At 35.1% G+C, this 18,161-nt stretch overlaps 1 protein-coding gene across 4 annotated transcripts; it reads right to left on the bottom strand.

Moving 5' to 3' along the window:
- Positions 1-374: 374 nt before the first annotated feature.
- LOC101744909 (zinc finger protein 628) lies at positions 375-16,963 on the bottom strand. Of its 4 annotated transcripts, none has more exons than XM_012695574.4 (17): positions 16,513-16,963; positions 16,022-16,125; positions 15,820-15,891; positions 15,222-15,373; positions 14,952-15,039; positions 13,749-13,962; positions 13,171-13,253; positions 11,981-12,220; positions 11,081-11,231; positions 9,044-9,218; positions 8,490-8,633; positions 7,848-7,924; positions 7,118-7,255; positions 6,505-6,612; positions 5,611-5,726; positions 4,271-4,459; positions 375-3,830 (listed from the first exon to the last, which is right to left on the bottom strand). In XM_012695574.4, the coding sequence occupies exons 2-17, from the start codon at positions 16,070-16,072 to the stop codon at positions 3,612-3,614; spliced, it is 2,217 nt and encodes a 738-aa protein (XP_012551028.1). In that variant the 5' UTR covers positions 16,073-16,125; positions 16,513-16,963; the 3' UTR covers positions 375-3,611. The 4 variants fall into 4 exon arrangements, with proteins under 4 accessions (XP_012551028.1, XP_012551031.1, XP_012551030.1 ...); XM_012695577.4 differs by having other exon boundaries at positions 16,022-16,098; positions 16,513-16,950; XM_012695576.4 differs by having other exon boundaries at positions 16,678-16,830.
- Between the last annotated feature and the right edge of the window lie 1,198 nt (positions 16,964-18,161).

Genomic DNA, 18,161 nt, shown 5'->3' with positions numbered 1-18,161 from the left:
TTTAATTAAGCATTGGCGCACTCATATCGCATGAAAAGTTTTTAATCTGTTCAATCAAGAAAATGTATTTCCGAAAATGCTTTCAAAGTAATTAAACGATAATTCAACCTGCAAACTTTTTCTTATCCCTTTTAAGCCGCCGTTAATTAGCTATTCCCGGGCCCTACAACGTCTTTTTAACATTTTCTTTTGATTTTGCACGCGCATGAACTTCATGCTTTTTCGACTTGGTGCTCGACTTCCCATCTGCCGCTCAGAATTCGTGCGCTTGGAAGTTGGAACGGGTTTACATAATATACCTTCTCTTGTGAACTTTTAATAAGTCGCTGAACGCAGAACGCAAAATAATTAATAATTTAATAAAACATGCTACATACATACTCAATTATTTTATTTTTCAATAATTATTATTGTACAAAGTTTTAACAGTCAGTAACTATCGAAGAATAAAGCTTTCTTATTACTACTTACATAAAAATTTAATGTGCCTCGAGGGGAATGTATTGCACATAGCAGTTGATTTCAGAACATAATATAGAAAAACTGATTGAACAAAAATTATAAATCTACATATACATAAGATTGTTGTTAATATTTTCTACTGAATTAAGTATCTAATTAATTTCAGTTTGTTTTTATTCACGCAGATATAAAATTAAAAAAAAACATTATTCAATGAATGCCTAGCTTTTTGCTGCTAAATAATAGTAGTCATATAATCCTTGAAACAAACTCAAATGATGACAGTAGCATATGAATAATATTATGTGATGAGTAGTCCATCAAGAATATGTATAATTAAATAAGATAGGCGATTAGCATTTAGAATATGTTAGAGAACCATCCCAGCTTCGCTGCAAAGTACTTATTATGTCGTAAACTATCATTCTGAGGGAGAAAAATCAAAACAGTTTGACGATCGACTACCACGTACCTAATCGTTACCACTGCGACTAACGCATCAGCTTTAGAGCCGGTATTCCTAAAACATACTTGGAGGAAGGTAGTTTAGGCAAGAAGACGAACATATTTAAAAAGTCAATCTACCCTCTGTATATGAAAACTAGATAAGTCTGTTTTTAAATTTCACGAGGTGACTTAATTAACGTTTTATCTTCTGTCGCGACAATGTTGTTTCTCGGATAGTGAAAAAACACACGTTTTCCCTTTAAAAATGTTTACGAAACCGAATGCGACTTTTTATAATACCCGAAAATCAACGATTTGAAGCCTCTGTTGAGAACCTCTGCAACGAAATCATAGATCCAAAGATAATGGATTCAGCTATTAAAAAAGTATTAACTGGTGAAACCCAGAATACGCTTCGGTATTCTGGGTTTCACCCACTAATACTACTATACTGGGTACTACCCCAAATAGTATGATAAACATAGATTTTTTGGAATTACTGGAGTGCCATATACTCTCCTATGATAATACGACAGAAACATTTTCTACAGCGCGAACAAAAATTTTACCAATTTTCATCACATTCCGATGAAAGATTTAGAAAGGTATGGAGGACAAACAAAACTCGAGTTCAGAGATACTATAAGCGTTTAAAAGTTTAGGTTATAAGCTAGGTTTGGGTTTTAGTTTGCTAAAAATTTCCTTGAATAGAAAGCATTATAGAATTTTGTCATAAGCAAGGTTTCTCACCTAATATGTCTCGTCTAATATTGATATAGTTTGTTCTGTCTAGTTTGAAATGAAAACGCTTACAACTTCTTTATTTCTGAACAATCTTTTATTTCGATTCCCTTGATTCGCTATTTACGAGGCATTAAAGATATTCAGTCAACTTGCCTATTTCTTATTTAACATATTAAGCTCTACAACAAAAATCGCACACGAAAAATAAATCCAATAAAAATATTAGTTTCTTTTGCAAAAAATATTTAAGCCTCATAATTAGCAGTGTTAATAGAATGCATTTCATAAGCCTACACGTCCCTCTTACAATTGTCCGTCCGTTAATTATAATAATATGTACTCAGAGAACCTCTAGGAAGTAATGACCTAGGTTCACTAATTTTAGGCTGCCGTTTGACTGTCATTTAATTTGAGTATTCTACCCAAATAACTATTTTGCTTTAGTGCTCAAGTGAAGCCTGACGTTATTTAAAGCTATAAAAGCAAACCTCTTAGTCAAATTTAGTTACCTGTAGGTAATCGCTCTGGATTTCATGACGTTTGATTTTTCTTCACATTTTAATTTTATTGATGTATTAAATCATTCCAATGAAATTGTAAATTCATAATAAAATTTTAAAATTTTAATGATTAATGATATTATTGTGTCATCTTCAGCAGTTCTCTAAGTAGTTCATAACTTCTTCGTCGCCTTCGTGAAAAGGCATTATCTATTAGAATTATCAGAAAGTATAAAAAAGTATGTACATAAAATAAACAGTACTTTAAAATATGATAATACAATTTCTAGATCTGACTGTTTTCGATATTGCTATCTATAGCTAGCTACACATCGATCCTAATACAGTAGAGTAATTAGTCATTCACAATGTAGCCTTGATATATCCAAATGAGTTATATTTTTATATGTACACATTATTTACATAAAACAATATACAAGAAAGTACAAAATTTAAAACTAAAATGAAATAACCATTTAATTTTGTCAAATTGCAGTTAAAAAGTTAAAACTGTCACCATTTTAAATAAAATTGTTTATTTTTTCTGAAAATTTTAATTACAATTTTAAACACGTTAAGATACAAAACTGTATTTACTAATTGTATACGGCTTTATTTTTAAACGCAACAAGGAGATTCAGCGGACACCAAGTGCAAAATATCGTAACACGCACAACCACTCAGAAAGCATTTAAAACTAAATGGTATGTTCACATAATTAATTTAATAATAGTCTCTTAGTTTTTATACTGTTTCACAGTCATCGTGCTCTGGCTAAAAACCAACGCCTTTTACCCCCTCAAATTTTCGTAATTTCGATCCTTTGTGATGTCAAGTTTCCAATGTTTTTCCAAATTAATCATCTCCGCAAGATTTTTACAATTACTCGAGTAATTATTCAATTGAATATTCAATTTCGAAAAGGGCACAAAATGTAAAATGTTCAGGAAATGAAAAAAAACTGTTTATTTTCTAAAGTAGTGTAAAATTTAAAATATTAACTTTTGAGATATATTTTAGTATTATTAAGAATTTTAAAATTACTGGAATTATTATAAAATGGGTGTAGGTAAGCCTCAAAACTACATCGACGATCGAAAGGCAAACGTGACTAAGCGACAATAACTGCTTTGTACATAAATGATAGGCAATTACCATATTCGATGCACAAAAAATATATATTTCTAGGTCTATTAAAATAATTTCAATCCTACAGCTAGATTCGTTAAAAAAATTTTTTTTCAGGTATTTCAACTTTAAATTAGTCTACTGTAAAGTTCACGCATTGTCGATTAGTCATGTTTGCCTTTCAAGCGTCGACATGTATACGAAAAAACGTATTTGACAAAATATGCGACGTGTGCCCTTTTCGAAACTGCATATTAAATTAAAGTCACTAGTAATTACGAACTCTTCATTCATTGTTGAATTACGTGGAATTCATTACTTTTTCGATCGTCATATATGTACTGGTACGTGCAGGAGAAGATCATCGCGTCGCGCGAATTCTAGCGAGCACATCTCGCATTTGAAGAGTCTGGATTCGTCGGCGGGAGCGGACGGCGGCGGCGGCTCCGGCGACATCGGCTCCGGCGTCCGCGGAGTGACCGGCGACGGCGATCTTGCTATCTCACGCAAATCGTCGGCCGGATGACGCGGAGTTCGGCGCGATCTCATCTAAAAGCAAATCACATAACATGTTAAAATAAAACTTTTAAATGAGGCTTGAGGAACATATCTACAGCTTTATTCGTTAAAAATTTAATATCTTGAGAGTTTTCATCAAAAGGACGCCTTCAAAGGCACGTATCAAATGTTTTAATTTTATATTATACTAGCTGTACCTGGTAACTGGTGTAGGGAGTCCAACACTTATATAAATATTAGCCTATCCACTAAGTACATGTATTTTCTACATGGTTACCAAGTTTCAAGTCAATCGGATGCATGGTTCAGTAGTTATAACGGAACATCCGTAAAAACCACTGTAGATTTATATATTAATATAGATTTACAAAAAAAAGTCTTACGTTTATGACGTCACGTTTACCAACTTTCAATATTGTTGTCCTCGAATGCGATGCGACCTGGACGTGTAAGCGAATGGTGGGCGTTACCTGACGCTTGGTGCGGCGCGCGTGGGCGAGCCTGGTGCGGCGCGGCCGGGAGGCGCGGGGCGGGGGCGAGTCGGGCGGCGGCGGAGAGGGGGGCGGGGAGGCGGGCGGCGGGGAGCTGCTCTCCCAGTTGTGCACGGGAGAAGAGTCCATGCTCATTTTCCGTCTCCGCTTATACTTTCGAGGTCCAGACTGGTTCAACAGTATGAAAACCAGTTAATTTGTTTGTCTTATTGTTTTACACAAAAAGTTATGTTTTATCTAGTATGGATTAATCGCTACCACATATCAACAATAATGTTGTGGGATCGTGTTTGACAAATACAAATTAGGTAAATCAGCACTAAAATTGTAAGTTAGAGTCACCATTTTAATAGCTACATAAAATATTTGTAGCCAGCAAATAATATTTTTTATGAATGTCAGCAATACCAGGGGAACATCCAAGACACTGCTTACTATAGTCCAGTCGCGGAGCAGGAAAAAAATTGTACAATGACCTTGTTACCTACTGACAGTAATCACAAACATTTTTATATTAAGTGCAGTTTACATAAAACGTGTGAAGGAGAAAAAAATTTACAAACTAAAAAAAGTATTGTTATTATAATGAATTATTTATTTAGACTTTATATTATAACAGTTATAAAAATCGAGTTACAATCACTAACTCGGCAGAAATAAAAAAATGAAAATTCAAAAATCATAATCCGATTCCTCTGTATCAGAGTTACTGTTTGCCTTACTTACTACTTAAGGCCAACATGCAAACAAGAACAAACCTTACAGTCTCAGGTAATAGGTTCACAATCCCTGAGAACGACGGTCATTGCATCTGTGCGAGCGAGACTCATTATATTTACGCGTGAGTGACAAAGACAGGTAATAACAGGTTAACGTACGAAATTCTTCTTGCTCCGCGACTGGACTATACAAGGTTCTACTACTATATACTCTATACTAGCGACCCGCCCTCGCTTCGCTTCGGAAACATTAAATTTTATTATTGATAGCCGAGTCCCGCGATGTTACCCGCGGTTATGGTGGTATCGCGGGTGACACCGCGGGGCGAAGCACATTAGAAACATCAAAAATAACAGTATTTCACCACTATTTAATGGATTTTATTATACATATAATGCTTCCTCTTCAATCACTCTATCTATTAAAAAAAACGCATCAAAATCTGTTGCGTAGTTTTAAAGATTTAAGCATACATATGGATATAGGGACAGAGAAAACGACTTTGTTTTATACTATGTAGTGATTCAAAATAACAGAAAATAATTTACAATGTTTGATTATTTAATATTCGACAATGTCTTGAATAGAATGTCTCTCACCTGTGGTTGCCTTTTCATGGCTGTATTTGCATCACAATGCTGTATGAGATGTTGTACGAGTTCGTTGCTAGAGTGCAGAGTCCGACCGCAAACAACACATATATATGCGGGTCCACCTGTAATATTTAATTTTAACTTAGCGACTTTGTTGCGTGTGACGCCTTTAAAGTCCAAAACAATTGAGTTTATTATTAAGTAAGGATCAATTTAATCTTTCGTTTCAAAACGTAAGACAACTTTGCACTAAATAAATAATAGTTTTAAAAAAAAAACTAAAAAAAACGCTTTATATAAAATTCAACTAAAAAATAGAAAATAATTTTTTATAAATTTAAATTGAAAATAATGTAAAAATATATATTTTATTGTAAAAAAAAGCGTGGGGTGCATGGTGTTTTAAATATTTTTTTGACAGATATGAGTAGAAGAATTATTATTTCAATTATTATTTCATTTTTTAGTTAAATTTTCTAAAAGCGTATTTTTAAAACTATTAAGTACCTTAACAGCAATTCCTGCCTTATCGACTATAGATAACAATTATATAAATTGGCAAAAATCTTATTTTACAAATGGAATAATGGAATAATCTTATCAAAGTAGTGTATTGTCATCGGTCCTCAATAAATCTACAGTTTGAATGAAATCTGGGTTAGCGTTTAAAGTGGGTCAAAATCGCGTCTAAAGGGTCAGTTATAAACATACATACAAGTGAAGCTATTAAAAAGCGTGTAAAAACGGATAAAATGATGGTATGAATTCCTTAAGCATCACAATGCGCTATATCTATGCGTCCGGGCATTATCAAATTATTACTGTTGACTAATAAATATATTGAGTCACAATTTGTTTTTGTTTTTAAACGTAGTACTGTATAGAATATGTAATTATTACCGTTAGTACATCTGTCCGGCGCCGAATGATGCGATCGAACATGTTCACGAAGCACAACTCTTTGGTTGAAAGCGCGAGGGCACACAGCGCACGCATAAGGTTTCTCGCCTATAGACAGAAAACATTTAAACTTTCGTATTACTACAAAAAAGCTATAAAGTATAAAGATATAGAAAAAAAATTGCACTTTTTTACACTTTTACATTTTTACTTTTGACATTACTTAAATTTCATAGCTATTGCTGGTAGGACCTCTTATGAGTCCGCGCAGGTAGGTACCACCGCCCTGCCTGTTTCTGCCGTGAAGCAGTAATGCGTTTCGGTTTGACGGGTAGGGCAGCCGTTGTAATTATACTGAGACCTTAGAACTTATATATCTCAAGGTGGGTGGCGCATTTAGGTTGTAGATGTCTATAGGCTCCAGCAACCACTTAACACCAGGTGGGCTGTGAGCTCCTTCACCCATATAGGCAATAAATAAAAAAAACTAAATTATGAGTAGATATTTTGTTAATTATTATGTTTATTTTTACATGATAATTACGAAATAAAGATATTAGATATTGAAAAATAACACCTGCCACACATAATTAGTAACATTATAAAAACTGACCTGTATGTATTCTCTCGTGTTTTCGTAAAGTACCACCATCAGCAAAGGCTTTCCAACAGAATCGACACGCGTAAGGTCTCTCCCCTGTGTGAATTCGGATGTGAATCTGCTGCGAGCTGCGGGATCCAAACACTTTCCCTAATCGAAAAGAATTAAAACTGTATATTTACTCATTTCAATCATTCTCACAATTTTGAGCTTCAGTGTGAGCAACATTAATAACTAGCAACATTAATAACTAAAGCCTTCGTCAAACAGAACCCGTACTTAGCGCTGCGTTTTAACGTCGCGCTCTTTTCACGTCAAACAAATTGACTAGATGAGTCCAACGCTCCTTGACGCAACGCATTCGCCAAATCATAGTGCCTTTCGATAGCAAAATGAAAATTTAAAAGTATTAAGATGTCGAGTGATTCAGATGTGGCATTGTAGAAGCATGGGTATTTTCTAACTAATTCTATTAATTTTTCGGGCATTATCCAGTATTTTAATACACAATCACTCGGACGCTAAAGTAAAATTTGTAAAAAATTACAACGCCTGACGTCAAAGCCTCCTAACGCCGCGACAGAGCGCTGCGTACTTATAGCGCTGGGGCTCTGTTTGACGGTATGTTACCATAGTAGTACAACACATGTCGGCGTCATAGCGTGCCGTCACTTTAGCGGTCTGACGCGCGCTAATTACGCGTTCTGTTTGACGAAGCCTTTAAGTGTAAATTTTTGCTCACCGCATTCTCTACATGGAAACTGCCGAGCGATGTTTGACGAAGACGCATTACTTCTGCCTTTAGACGTGCGTTTCACTCTGCAAACAAAAAAAAAGTTGAGTTTAGTTATTTAGAATTTCATTTTTAAAATAATATCACTAAATAGATAGTACCTTGTCAGTCAGATTTTTACTATTGTTAGGAAAGATATAAGTTATAAAAAGTTAATTATATTTTAAGGGGAATTAAGTTTAATTTTTTTATAAATAAGAAAAATTGAATGAATGAATGAATGAAAATTCTTTATTGCACAAAAATATTGTACTAAGGCGAACTTAACGCCATGCAGACACTCTCTTCCAGTTAACCCTCGTTGATGAAGTGAAAGATTCAAGAAGTGCGTAACTGTGTTAAGGTTAATACATGGCGATAATTTAAGGAATTATAGTAGAGATGAATTATATAATAGTAAAAAATTGTACAGCTGAAAGTTGAAATCGTTCTAAATTTAATTGATTGAATATAGTTGTAGAATATGTCTGTGGTTGTTCTGCGAGGTGGTCCCCGCAGACACATTGTGAGTACGTGTCCTGGTGAAACTGGAAAGGCCTCCGGGCCACCAGTAATAGTTCAATCATAAAAAAAAACACATTGTGAGTGTACCTATTGTTGTGTGGGGGCAGGTCGCGGTCGCGGTCGGCGTGCAGCTCGGCGTGCGCCAATAGCTGCAAGGCATCCGTGCACGCGGCGCCGCACACTTCGCACGTGTGCTCCGCCCACGAGCCGGAGTTCTCGTGTCGCTTGTAACTGCGTAGATAACCATCCACAATATTATTTATTTATTTACTACAAGGAGAACCAACAGCCAACTAACATAGTATAATAATATCAAAAATAATAGAAACAAAAAAATTAAAAACAATCAGCAAGCAAGAAACAACATAAGGAAGGAGGAATACACCAGACTAATTTAAATGTACACTTATGTATAAACTAGCGACCCGCCCTCGCTTCGCTTCGGAAACTGTAATTTATTATTGATTTCTCCACTATTTAATGGATGTTATTATACATATAAACTTTCCTCTTCAATCACTCTATCTATTACAAAAAACCGCATCAAAATCCGTTGCATAGTTTTAAAGATTTAAGCATACATAGGGATATAGGGACGGAGAAAGCGATTTTGTTTTATACTATGTAGTGATAAAAGTTACCTGTGGGCCGCAGCAACGTGCCGTCGGAGTAAATCAGCTCGCTGGAAAGCAACGCCGCAATCCGGACAAAACAATTCTGGACCTCGAATGGTGTCGTATACTGGTCTTCCCGTAGATCCACCACCTCGACCTTCGCTAACAGATGCAGGTGACAACTGGTAATCCATATCGTCTCCTGTTAAAGAAATATTTTTTTGAATATTGTTGTCTAGTTTATGACTTGTGGAGATCCTTTCCTGTCGAAAGATTTTTTATGGAAAGATTGCATTTTCTTTTTTCTTGTCCGTGTAAGCAGACGAGCGTACGGCCCACCTGATGGTGAGTGGTTACTGTCGCCTATGAACTTCAGTAATGTCAGAGGCAGAGCCAAGCCGCTGACTACCGTTAAGTATGAATGAATATGAGTTAGAGACTTTTCCTCTCAGAACAAAGGGGCCAACTCTAAGGCTCAGCTAAGAGGGAAAGGCTTGCTAACAATTGCCTGAGATGTTGCCCAAGATGAGGTCGAATAGCTCAAGTGTACCTGCATCTACCACCACACGATCGGAAACGGAAACCACTGAAGAGACCTTGTTGAGAAACTCAACAGGCTAATACTTAGAACCATGTGACCTGTGGACCTTCGCGTTAATTGTAATGGTTGTTCACATATTTTTTTGCAAACGCAACCCTGCAATGCACACGTAGAAAGCACTAAATATTTACTTTGTTAGCTAAAAACAATCATAACTAAATTTCTTTACATCGTTGAAACTCGTATTTGTTTCATGTTCAACAAATTGGTTTTTGCACTTTTTTTTGTGTTATACATTATTACATATGTGTGCTATTAATAAAGGCTGCAAGGGAATCGTTATCGCAAATATATATAAATATATTGAAGCAGTGTTGTTTATCTTATTATTTTACAGTGTTTAGCGATGCGCGAAATAAACACATTATATGAGTCGTCTATTATCAAAGGTGGCAATCTGTACATTTGGACAAATTTTTTTTATTGATATGTCAATACAGATTTATTTGAATATAATCGTCTCCTTCAAAGAATACGGTTCAAAACCTGCATTAAATAAAGGTTAATAGTTAACCTGTTATTTATCTAAGATGTCGTTCCGAAGAGTTTCGTGACTGCCAATGGAATACAAAGTCAATAATTCGTTTTTCTGATTTACCAATCATTGTCTAAAAGTCAGATTGCCGCCTTTGATAATAGTCGACTCATATATAGCACACATTATATTATATCGACGCTTGAAAGGTAAACGTGACTAAGCGACAATAACTGATTTGTACATAAATGATAGGCAATTACCATATTCGATGCGCAAAAAAAATATATTTCTAGGTCTATTAAAATCATTTCAATCCTACAGCTACTAGCTAGATTCGTTAAAATAAATTTTGTTTTCAGGTATTTCAACTTTAAATTAGTCTACTTTAAAGTTCACGCATTGTCGCTTAGTCACGTTTGCCTTTCAAGCGTCGATATGTATTATAGCGCTAGCTTGTTTGACTAGCCGATGCCTACGCGCGCATTGCTGTTAGCGTGGACCTATTTATGTTACTTATGACTCTTGCAGCTGAAAGTAAGTATTGTACTTTTTGACGAAGCATGTTGCTGATAACTCTATTTCTGTAATCTGACGAAGCATGTTGCGGATAATAACATGTACTTATAGCGCTCATTAATAAAGTCATAATGATAAGAATTACTGGTGATAGGACCTCTTGTGAGTCCGCACGGGTAGGTACCACCACGCTGCCTATCTCTACCGTGAAGCAGTAATGCGTTTCGGTTTGAAGAGTGGGGCAGCCGTTGTAACTATACTGAGATCTTAGAACTTATATCTCAAGGTGGGTGGCGGCATTTACGTTGTAGATGTCTATGGGCTCCAGTAACCACTTAACACCAGGTGGGCTGTGAGAAAAGAATATCAAATAAATTTGATTTCTGGTAATCTTCTAGATGTTGTGTTTCGACGTCGGGAACGGTAATAAAGTTTCCTTCGTCCTGTATTTGTAGTGTTTGGAGGGTACCTGAGTCGGCCTCGTATTTCAGTTCAGGCGTTAGCGCGCGTTGGGGATCGACGTGCGGGTGACGATGTCGAGTGTGTGAGGCGAGGGCTTCGCGGGACCAGCACAGCTCGCCGCACTCGCCGCACTCCACCGGGGAATCACCGCCGTGCACCTGCACAAATATATTCCAATGTTTGAGTATTATCGAATGTAGTAGGACGACACAAAAAATCCTCAAAAAAATTTGAAGTGAATTTTCTTTAGAATCGTTGTGATTTCAAGCTCGATGAAACGAAAAAATAAGTCCATAGAGACAGTTTAATACAGCGCCATCTATGAGGTTTTTTAATTCTAACGTATGTATGAAACCTCTGTAGTGAATTTTAATTTAGGATTATACATGAAGTTAAAATATTAGTTCACAGAGGGCGCCTACCTCATACTATAAAAGATGATTTACAATTATTTACTAATGACAAAATTTTACATATACTTAGACATTTAGGATAACTGTATTTTAATTTTTGAAGATTTCACTTCTACCACGTCTGAATTGCACACATGTATTTTTTTTACTGTTTTGGTGGGTGAGCCATTTCACGGTCCACGTGGTATAAAGTGCTTACCAAAGCACGTAAATTTCACGAGATTTTTTTTATTGCTCCTGTAAGCAGACTCACATACGGTCTACCTGTTGGTGGGTGGTTCCCGCTGCCCATGGACGTCAGTAATGCCAGGAGCAGAGTCAACCCTTCTCCTGCCGTAAATGCTATAGTCTACCATGAGATATTAGCTTAAAGTCTTAATTGTAATGTATAACAGCTATCGCAATAAAATGAAAAAAACTTTAGGCATTTCTAGTGATAGTAAGAAGGCACCCATCTAAGTCAAGTAAGTAAGTTATATGAGATGACAACAAACCCTCGCATGTGATTGCAGAGCCTTCTCCCTCGCGAAACCGATCCCACAGTGTCTGCACACGAAGGGGCGGGAGGGGTCAGCGGGCGGCGTCGGGTGTGCGGCGTGCGCGGGGCGCGGGGGCGGCGTGACGGGAGAGGGGGCGGTAGGCGGAGAGGGCGGCGTGGGAGGCGGCCGGGGAGGACTTCGTGCTCGTCGTGACCACTGCTGCGTGCGCGCTGACGTCATGTTCTCCCAACCGTTCTATACAAGTAGAAATACAATATATTTTTTAATTCTTTTCTTTTTGCTTGTGGTACCTAAAAGCACCGTTAATGGATCGGGAGGATCCGTAATGACGTGTTTAGGGCGACGTCGACTGTTTACCATTCGGTCCACAGAATCGGGTATGTTTTTTAATAAGTGTGTTCTGGTTGCATATGTGAATACAATCTTAATATTATATATTTGTTTAAACAATGGACTGAGTAGTCTTTAACATATATCACAAAGTGAATGACGCTGTCCATCTTAATATTTTCTTTGAGATATCATTTATATCAAAGCAGATAGGGTTTGTTTTTTTTTTTCTTAGATGGGTGGTCGAGCTCACAGCCCACCAGATGTTAAGTGGTTACTGGAGCCCATAGACATCCACAACGTAAATGCGCCACGCACCTTGAGATATAAGTTCTAAGGTCTCACGTATAGTTACAACGGCTGCCTCACCCTTCAAACCGAAACGCACGAACTCAAACGAACTGCTTCACGGCAGAAATAGGCAGGGCGGTGGTACCCACCCGCGCGGACTCACAAGAGGTCCTACCACCAGTAATTACGCAAATTATAATTTTGCGGGTTTCATTTTTATTACACGATGTTATTCCTTCACCATGGAAATCAATCGTGAACGTATTTCACGTACACTTTACACGTGTAAGTACGTATTTCATTTGAGAAATTGGTACCCGCCTGAGATTCGAACACCGGCGCATCGCTCAACACGAATGCACCGGACGTCTTATCCATTAGGCCACGACGATTTCAAAATAATTAATATTGAATAATTAATGTTAAATAAATGTTTTAATTTTTATAGTTACAGAATAGAATAGTTTTCACTGTTACTTTCATTAATTAAGTATATACATTCTGTAAGTTACTAAAATATTTACATCAACAATGCATTCAATAACCATTGTTACAATCTTTACCTCAATTGTTTCTGAATTCTTTTTTCTCCTTCCCCTTTTTTTCTTTGGTTTAACATTTTGGTTTTTTTCTACATCTTCTGAAACTAAACAATACATATTCCACATTAATTTTAAAACTTAATATTATCATAGAAACATTTAGACAAAATTATTTTTAGACACACTTTTTAGTAATTAAGGCTATATATTATATATATACATATATGTATTTGCTGGTGGTAGGACGTCTTGCGAGTCCGCACGGGTAGGTACCATCACCCCGCCCGTTTCTGCCGTGAAGCATGCGTTTCGGCTTGAAGGGTGGGGAACTCATATCTCAAGGTCGGTGGCGGCATTTACGTTGTAGATGTCAATGGGCTCCGGTAGCCACTTGACAGCGGGCCGAGAACTCGTCCACCCAACTAAGCCATAAAAAAAACTGCATTTCTACTAATGCATGCAGATACAACTACATATATTATTTAATTCATTTTCAATCATATTTATGTCACTATAATTTAATATACTCATTAAATCTTCCTTAAAAACTCATATCTATCATTTTTTTAAAGTATAGTTTATCAAATAAAGACTCATACCAAAATCCATTTCATCTGCATCTTCAGGTACATAAGCATGCACCTTCAGATGATTCATAAGATCACATTTTCGAACATATCGTACGCCGCAAAGATTACAAGCGTGTGGTCTATCATTCTGATGTGCAACCATGTGGTTCATCAAGGCGGCTTTTTTACGGAACCGCCGTGAGCAGAAATCGCATGGCCATGGTCGCATTGCAGTATATTCATCCTAGAGAAAATAGTATTTTTACTGAAAGTCAGAATTTCATTAAAGCAAAGTCAAGGGTTACTGTGATAAATTGTGGCCTTGTTATAGTATTTGATGGTGGAGATATTGTAATTTAAATATATATTTTTTCCTCTTTAATATCTCCAATCAGTATCCCGTACTTTTATTAGATGCTTTGAAATTAATTAATTAATTATGAAATTAATTGATTCCTGGTTGGATTGAATACTAAAATGAGACTACTAGTTCCAACTGCTGATTACCAAATATATTTCTTTGTAAGAAATTGCATTTTGATACATTCTTGATTTTTTGCTAGCATCATTGCAGTTAGAGCCAAGGTTAAATGCACTTTACAAATGTGACCAGCAGTAGTACCATGTAACTGTTGCAATGTTAAAGAGAAACCGGGCAAAATGTCCAAATAATCAGCACCACCATTAAATTTTCTACAAATGACTACTTTGGACTACATAATCTAATCAGTATACATCTATTTGCTCAGTTTTTTATAAATCAGTTTAACTTCACAGTTCTTGTGTGGTATAAAAATATTTTATTTATTCCTAGAGAAAAAAGTGAAAACATTCTGGGTTTCATCTATAGACTAACGTAGATACTTTATTATAATTTTTTGAATACCCTTAACACTTTTATCTATGTAATGGCTCATTGACCAATTGACTAATATTTGTTTTCATCACAAATTAAAACAGTTTTTCACAATAATGAATTTTATTTTTTGTTTCAAAAAGTGACAGAGAAAGATAATAATAATATATATTTGCTTTGTGTGCCATTCAAGCTATGTACCTATATTAATTGAAAAAAAAAACTGTGGATGTTGCAATAATCTTTCATTTCATTATTCTATTAATTTGACAGTACAATATTCAGTGTAAATATGCATATTATTACCAATTTTATTTAGTAGGCAAAGCTTTAACTTTTATTTTAAAAAAATATTAATATATTTAGTGAAACCTTACTTGATCAGTTGGTAATGGAACATCTACATCATTTTCTTCTTTTATGTGTAAAACGGGATGTGTTAGCTGATCTATAGGTACTTCAACTCTGAAAACAAATACAATTTCATACTTATCAAGAATTGAAGTAAAAGAACGGAAGAAATAACAATTTCATGCACAAATGAGGATTCTAATTTTTTTGATCAATATTTTGAAATTATCACTAATTTTGTATGTAATGGCTATAATAATACTATAAAAATTAATATGAAATTCAAAATTTATTACCGCTCTTGTCCACCTGGGGTAACCCAATCGTCAGTGATAACTTCTTCGGTTACACATTCCACATTTGGGTCTAGCTCAGGATCAACAAAGCTGACAACATCCTGAGCAAGATACATCAAATTCTCGGCAGCTATTTGGTCGATTTCTGATTGCTGAAAGTTTGAAAGACAGTACAATGGCTGCAAATTATAAACACTTGTGAATGACCACCACACCAAATATTACTTTTAGTCAATACTGGGAACACGGTCGTGACTGAGATGCACACTTTTTAATATTCATTGCTGAAAAATAAGTGCAATAATAAATCTGAATAGAGATCTTTTAATAGCATAAAGTTTGGCATGCAGTACTACAATGGTCCAAATTGTTTACATTAATATCTATGGGTTGTACAGCATTTTAATTTTACATAGGCATGAAAGCTACTGTTGGTACTGTACTCTACAGTTATTTACCAATTACCGTTTAGTTCATATATTGTCCATAATAAAGAGGTAAAGATATGGTAAAAAATCCTATAGAAATTTTTTGATCAATAATAAAATAAGGTAAACTAAACTATTCAGAAAATTAAGTAAAGTTATGATGTAATTACCATATTTCCATAGCTTTGAATATTTTCTATGGAACATATAGGTCCATCTGCTCTGGAATGACTGGGACTATTCTGAAAGGTATTTATTGTTATTATGAGCTAGTGGTTTATTGAAAAGAAACACAATCTTATGAAGTAATTTATTTATCATAATTATAAACTATAAGGAAAGTTTTTTTGGTAATTTTTTTTAGCCTCCTACCTTTATAACAACCTCCTCCTCCCAGCGGAGGTTGAATTCTTCACCATCCATGTTATTTGTTGAGTTCAATCATTGTACTGCATTTAAAAAAAGTACTTGATTACCTATACAAACAGTAACTGATTATTTCACTTGTTCTAAATGTGTTTTTTTTTTCAAGTCTCGTATTTTGTCAAAACAATTAATGAAATATTGCTATGGTATTATTTATTTTAAGACGATCACAATTTTTACATCAAAACATCAACATAACCTAATATTTCGCATTTATAATTGTAACATATTAAAACTATGGTACTTTTAAATTAGAAATTAATTATGACGTGTTGCGAGCACTAAATGTAGATTAATGAAAACCGAAAAATTCGAAAAGAAAATGGTGTCAAGTTCTGTGGAATTATAATAGGTTATCCGTCAAACATAAAGGTTAGATGTGAATAAACAAATACAATTTTATGAAAAGTAGTATTATAAACGAAGTTAATTATCACCTTGAAATATTTCCCAATTTATTAAGGATAATGGAGACGCACTACAACATAGCTATAGGTTTTTATGACGCAATCGAGAACTTATCAATAGTTCATCACCGACGAAAACAAAAATATAACCAAACTGAGTTTTATATTCTATGAACATAAAAACCGAGGATTTACCTCTTACTCAAAAAACAATAATTTTAGACTGTAAAGTGCAGTCTAACATGTAAAATTCTGGAATTAACATCTCATAGAGAATGCCTATCTTCATTTGTACGACTAGTTCACCTCCATTTTTTTATGATCCATAAAATAAAGAGTAAAGTTAACAGGTAATATAAGAATAGTAAATCGCATTTTAGGTCGCATGCTTTACGCTTTTACCAATCCGGTAAAAAAAATCGCAAACATGCCTTAAACTAAAGTGCTCCGTTCTATCTAACAAGTACAGAAAATATGAGCAAGTCACTCTATTTCACAAATTCCCACCATTTGCGATTCGATTAGCCGTTTCCCATTGCCACTTTATCCCAACGTCACAAATGATTTATTAGGGACACCTAAAGATATAAACTCCTCGGAGCACTACTTTAATAGATAAGGACATTTAATAATATATTACATACTAACATCATATAAGATAATAACTTGAATATTCAATGCTTAAGTACAAATAAATTTAAAAAAGAATATTTTGTTAAAGTGAAAACAAGGCCAAAAACGTCAATGACAATTTATTGCGTTCATTTCGTTGTAAACAGTGACCGGTATAGCTAACTATAAAGGAACAGCTTCATTATACGCAAATCGGAACATAGTCGAAGTGTGGTAGTTTAAGGCTCTGTTTTTAAAATCTTTCCGCTTGCTACTATGGTGCCACCTTAATTGGATCTGTTTTAGCGGACACTTTTTATTATACGGTACCTATTGAGATGTACTCCTTAATTCTACCCTCCATAATATGTGTAGTGTGTACTTTGTAGTCTAGTACACTTATTTGTAATGACGATTTATCAATTTAATTAACAGGCCATAAAATTCGTCAAAAAACAAACTTTCGGCTGCAACGCTAGTGCAAAATTGTGTGAATTGTTTTAATTTCTTCATTTAGTGTTTCTTCCGGTCAAAAAATATAATAACGGTGATTTATTGACTGTTTAGCATCTGTGAATGTGCTCGATGTGGGAAAATGAAACAAAGCCCCTGGACGTAACTTCTCGGGATCCTCCAAAAAGTACACTAAGAAAGTCTCAGTAAAAGACCACGATTTTACTGAGATTATGTGTCATCTCATATCATCTCATCTCATTTCATTTCATTTCATTTCACTCCATATTATAATTTTTCACAAAAATAAGAATATAAATTAAAATAAGACTTGATCTAAATGTCTCAGTTGCCGGGTCATCAAATCACTTAAAAAAAAAGTAACTGTTGTACTAATCGGTGACTCAATGGTTAATTCACGAAATCCAGGACTTTTTGGCGGGAACGCGAGGAATGAAGTTGTGTGATTTATTTTATTTTGTCTATTTAGTGTTTCGTCGTGTTTAAATGTGTAATAATTGTGGTTTATTAACTGTTTAATATCTGTGAAAGTATATGTACCAAGAAGATATGTACCAAGATCTGGAAAACAGGCCAATGGCCCAGTGATTGGA

Source organism: Bombyx mori, chromosome 8 (assembly GCF_030269925.1).
Source record: "Bombyx mori chromosome 8, ASM3026992v2".
Taxonomy (NCBI): Eukaryota; Metazoa; Arthropoda; class Insecta; order Lepidoptera; family Bombycidae; genus Bombyx; species Bombyx mori.
This window is presented reverse-complemented; position numbering and strand designations above follow the sequence as displayed.

What these genes read in the sequence shown, in the direction of transcription:
- LOC101744909 (XM_012695574.4), bottom strand. Translation starts at nt 16,072, where the DNA reads ATGGATGGTGAAGAATTCAACCTCCGCTGGGAGGAGGAGGTTGTTATA. An exon ending in GAAATACGAGGCCGACTCAG is followed by an intron (nt 9,219 to 11,080) that starts GTACCCTCCAAA and finishes TTTCTTTAACAG; the next exon opens with GAGACGATATGGATTACCAG. An exon ending in GTTTCCATGTAGAGAATGCG is followed by an intron (nt 7,256 to 7,847) that starts GTGAGCAAAAAT and finishes CTTTTCGATTAG; the next exon opens with GGAAAGTGTTTGGATCCCGC.